Consider the following 5,018-nt stretch of genomic DNA (forward strand, 5'->3'; position numbering starts at 1 on the left):
GTAGGGAATTATTTTCAAAACATACAGTTTATTTCTGTTAGGGACAGGTGTCTGGGGCTCCTCTTCCCAACCCTCTGAACATGCTTGGGACACAAGCCAGCCAGCTGCCGTGCCCACCAGTGACACAGTCACCGCTGCACCCCACGCCACCACCTGCCTCCACGGCTGCCGGCATGCCATCTCTGCAGCACCCAACGCCACCTGGGATGACTCCTCCCCAGCCAGCAGCTCCTACTCAGCCGTCTACTCCCGTTTCGTCTTCCGGACAGACTCCTACCCCAACCCCTGGCTCAGTGCCCAGCGCTACCCAGACCCAGAGTACTCCAACAGTCCAGGCAGCAGCCCAGGCCCAGGTGACCCCACAGCCTCCAACCCCAGTCCAGCCCCCATCTGTGGCCACCCCTCAGTCATCCCAGCAGCAGCCAACGCCTGTGCACACCCAGCCTCCTGGCACACCGGTAAGCCTCCCTCAGTCTGTTACTCTGGGGTCAAGACTCTTCCAAGGCCACTTTCCTGTAACAACTTGCTATCCTGAAGTTGGTGCACCCTCCAACAGTGCCTGAACCTTGCTGGAGCCATGTGAGCTGTGTTCTGTCTTCATCATCAGCTCCCTAGGCTGTGTTTGGCCAGACATGACTTATGATTACCCTCTCCAGTTAAAGGAGTATCCAGAACTCAGTAATTACATAGAAAGGAATTACACATAGGCATGTTGAGTTTGTAAACTGTCAATATATGGGACAAGCATGTTCTCATCATCCACTCTAGATTGGTGTCCTCCAAGTTTTAGTAGTTCTTCTGCTTATGTTTTGTGGGTTCAGTAAACACGTCATGTTCCTAATTGTCCTTTGACTTGTCCCATCAGCCTTGTTTTCAAATTAGAGAAACCATTTCTTTCATGACAAAATGGCGGAACCAGGTTAGTGCCTGCCATGGCTCAGAACTGCCCATCAGTTCGTGGCAATGGTGGTATGACAGCCACCTGCTGCAGCCAGGCCTGTCCAAGGTGCCCAGGTTGAACGCTTTCCAGGTGGGACTTCTTCATTGACCTGGGGCTTAGCCTATTCCTGTCCCACTCCCAAGTTCTCACTGAAATCTTAGTGCCTGTGTTCTTAGCAGTGCAACTTAGCACCCCCACCTCCCAAAATATGGTAACTCTTCTCAGGTATTGAGCATGTTTATAAATGTCAAAATCAACTCCAAACAGCAACCCCAAGTTAAAGTTAACATTATTTCTATTTCTCCTTTGAAAGATGCCTTTATCTATCCTTAGTCTTTGTTTTTGTCTCTCCTGGCAAGCTCCCTCTGTAATTTTATGTTACCTTTTATTTGTTGGCTTAAGACATAAAACTCCTTTGGCTGAGAATTTTGCATCCAGAACTTCTTTGGTGACTCCTCCTCTTAGTGTGCGCTTGCTCCACTGCCACCCCTGTCCCTCCAGCACACAGACACAGGCACAGGCGCCCCTCCCCCATGCGTACTTAGATGCACATGAGTCCATCGTTCACTATGCATACTAGCACCATAGTGAAGGGTACTAACTTTAAAATAGGTGGTTGTAGGGCTAGCAGGTAGTTAAGGTGCCGGATCCCACATGGCCAACCCCGTGGCTCAAGCCCCAGACCCGGCAGCTTAAAAAACAACTGAGCACATGTGCATGCATGCCCAAAATCCCAGGCCAGGGGAAGAAATGGAGGACAGATTGCATGTGCCTTATGGCCAAAAGAAATCTAAAAACAAAATAAGTAGAAGGTTCTATGATTTAGGCATAAAACTTGGAGAAAATAATTTTCTATTGGAACTTAGAAAGCTCCTTTCTTCTATCTCCACATTCTTGGCAAGAAGTAAGTTGTGCTTCTAGCTCATGGTGAGTTCTTCTAAAACTCACCTCTGGTTTTCAGTTGTCTGCAATAGGGTGCCCATTAGGTTAGCCTGAGAAATGTTAGCAAGAAATCCTGAATTGGATGAGCACTGAGTTTATATTATGTTTACAGAGACGAATGATTTGGGTTTCTTCACAGCTTTCTCAGGCAGCAGCCAGCATTGATAACAGGGTCCCCACCCCTTCCTCGGTGGCCAGCGCCGAAACCACTTCCCAACAGCCAGGCCCTGAGGGACCTGTGCTGGAAATGAAGGCTGAGGTCCAGACTGAGGACTCCGAGCCTGATCCTGGCGAATCCAAGGGGGAGTCCAGGTCTGAGGTGGGTGCCACTCTCAGGGATAAACCCATGGTTTCCCCCAGTGTCCTTGGGGGCCAGAAATGGATCTGCCCCAGAGGCCCATGGACTTGGTTTTAATAGTCTTTTAGAATGTGTGCCTCAAGTTGTATATAGGGAATAAACACACAGTATTGATTATTCATTTTTAAATATGAAATATGGATTTCTTTTATTTTGCCAGAAATAAAGAGTACTGGCTTCTTTCTTTTTCTTTTTCCTTTCTTTTTTTTTTTTTTTTTTTTATACATTTGAATCATCCAACAACCTTTTCACTGAAGCTTTTCATTCATTTCTTGTTCTGCAGAGCTAGCCTGCAGATGGGTGGTGGGTTCTTTTACTAGTCAGCTGGTGACAGCAGCTGAAATAGGGGCTGTGGGCCAAGTCCCGCCTATAAATGCCTCTTGCCTAGCCTACACAGTATTTTAAGAATTAGGAAATTGTAAATAAAACTCAGATTTTTCCTTAAAAAATGAGTCGCTCACTTTCATCCTTATGTGGGAGCAGTCGTGTGTGAGCAACAGCTGTGGCCTTTACGTGGGACGTGGCCTGTGCATTTAGCCGGAGTCTTCACTGCTCCTCGCTGTCACTCCCACCCCTGCCCTTTGAAAGCCTTTTCAAAGATACAACTAACTGCACACAGAAACACCTCTATGTGAAAACACTGAGCACGTGTGGGGTTTTTTAAATCACTCTGTAGATAAACTTCTCAATTTTGATGGCAGTTCCACCAGTAACTATTGAGGTGACTTTGTGGACACCAAATTGCATTCCTCTTCTAGCATAGAAAAGGGGTGACGAGCTCAGTGCCGACCAGGGCAGGTGTTACCCAGCAAGCCTTCGTGGAGTTTGAGCAGTGTCCTTCCAGCCAGGATCTGTGGCATTCACATGTCATCTGTGACTTTGTTTTTCTTAAGATGATGGAAGAGGATCTACAGGGATCTTCCCAAGTTAAAGAAGAAATGGACACAACAGAGCAGAAATCAGAACCGATGGACGTGGATGAGAAGAAACCTGAAATAAAAGTAGAAGCTAAAGAGGAAGAAGAGAGCAGTGCTAACGGTGCGGCCGCTCAATCGACATCTCCTTCACAGCCACGCAAAAAAAGTAGGTCGTTTTTCTCACGCTGACTGCATCATGCCGCTTTTCTGTCACGCTGTACTTCTGCACTAAGGATTAGAAATCAAAGCAAGAAAAAACTCCATCTCCCCTTCATCTTTATTGCCTGCCACTCCCCAAGTCTTGCCTCTCAGAAATGATGACAGTGAACTGGGTCCCGGCTCCGAGAACCAACTGCAGGGCTCAACCTCACAGGCTGTCTTCCAGGATGCCGCGGGCTGGGGGCTGAGTTGGAAATGCTTCTGGTTCCTTGAGCAGGCTAGGAGTTGGGACTTTACTGGGCAAGATCTAAAGAACATGAAGGATTTAGGAGATGACCAGACGGCCTCAACTGTAGGTAACTGATCAGCACACGCGGTAGCACACGTGTGCACTGGCCATGGGAGGTTTGTGCTGATACAACAGGAAGCTGAGTACCTGGAGTCGGGGGTGGGTGGGGGGAGAGCCTGCTGACCTGGTGTGGCAGGACAGGGAGGGGGAAGGTGCTAAGAAACTTTGGGTCCCAAGATATGTGGGATGAGCTAGCTACTTGTGGAAGTCAGGCAGAATCCATTGAGATGTGTCCAAAGTACAGAAGTGACAGGGCGTTGGAAAATTGTTGGTGATCCTTAGAAATGTGCGATGGGGCTTTAGAAAGCTCAGGGCTCTAGGCGACACAATTGGGAAAGACTGCAGAGCGATGTTAGAGGGTGAGACCATGGCTTTGCTCCTGTAGGTGGTTGGTGAGGGCAGCAGGTCTCATATCTCTTGAAAACTGAGGACCCCAGAGAGTTTTTGTTTGAGTTTACTGAAATGTGTCAGTTTGTTCTATGAGAAAGTAAGCCTACAAGTATTTAAATAATTTAAAATAATAAGTGCGTTGGGGCCAGCAAGTGGCATGGTGGTTAAGATGCTGGACTCCACAGTTCAAGTCCCAGACTCAGCGACTTGAAAATTACACCAGCACATGTGTGTGCTTGCCCAAAATCCTGAGAGGAGAAGGATTGCAGTGTGGCCATCCCCCTCTGGAAAGCAATTCCTCACGTTCCCTCTCTGTCTCTAAGTTTCTCTTCTCCCTTGTGTGCACACATGCTCTCGCGCACTCTCCCTCTCTGTCAAGCGATGTACCTTATGGGGAAAAAAATGATAAGTCTATCACCAGGTACCCATAAATAACACAGTTTTATAAAAAGTAACTTTTTAAAAACAAAAATAGTACAGTGACACGATTTTCCAGTTTTGCAACTCTAAAGAGAGTTCAGGGAGCTCATCTGGATTCTCACATCTGCTCGTTTTACTGTTACGTTGTTCTGGTGCAGGATGAAGAATAGTGGAGAAGGGGGATGTTTTGGGTCCAGCCATAGCAGCATGGTAAATCTAGCTGTGCTTGGGAGGGCCTGGGTTCAGTGCTTGGTCCACCCTGAAAAGTTAGGTTTGATGGATGTGTCTGTAGTCCTGGCTGCTTGGCAGGACTGAGGGAAGAAGGTCCTAATACAAGGAGACCCCTTCTCAAAAGTGGGGGTGGGGGGGCTGATACATGTTCTTTGAGACTACATTAAATTTCAGCAAGTAGAAGTTTCTTGAAGCTTACCTGCAATGCGGAATTTGAATCCACAGTACTAGATTTTTGTTGTTGTTCTCTATGGCATTAGAATTCATTGGCCTGTCTTTTTTTTTTTTTTTTTTTTTTTAGGTTTTTTTCTT

General features: G+C 47.2%; 1 protein-coding gene across 1 annotated transcript in view; it reads left to right on the forward strand.

Annotated features, from left to right (window-relative positions):
* The window catches only part of CREBBP (CREB binding lysine acetyltransferase), a gene marked incomplete at its 5' end in the record, with an annotated part of 133,216 nt that overhangs the window by 88,064 nt on the left and 40,134 nt on the right, over positions 1 to 5,018 (forward strand). The window contains 3 exon segments of the mRNA XM_027773232.1: positions 42 to 458; positions 2,022 to 2,201; positions 3,134 to 3,323. Coding sequence (XP_027629033.1) covers positions 42 to 458; positions 2,022 to 2,201; positions 3,134 to 3,323 — 787 coding nt within the window.

The sequence above is a fragment of the Tupaia chinensis genome, unplaced genomic scaffold (genome assembly GCF_000334495.1).
Source record: "Tupaia chinensis unplaced genomic scaffold, TupChi_1.0 Scaffold000042_2, whole genome shotgun sequence".
NCBI lineage: Eukaryota > Metazoa > Chordata > Mammalia > Scandentia > Tupaiidae > Tupaia > Tupaia belangeri.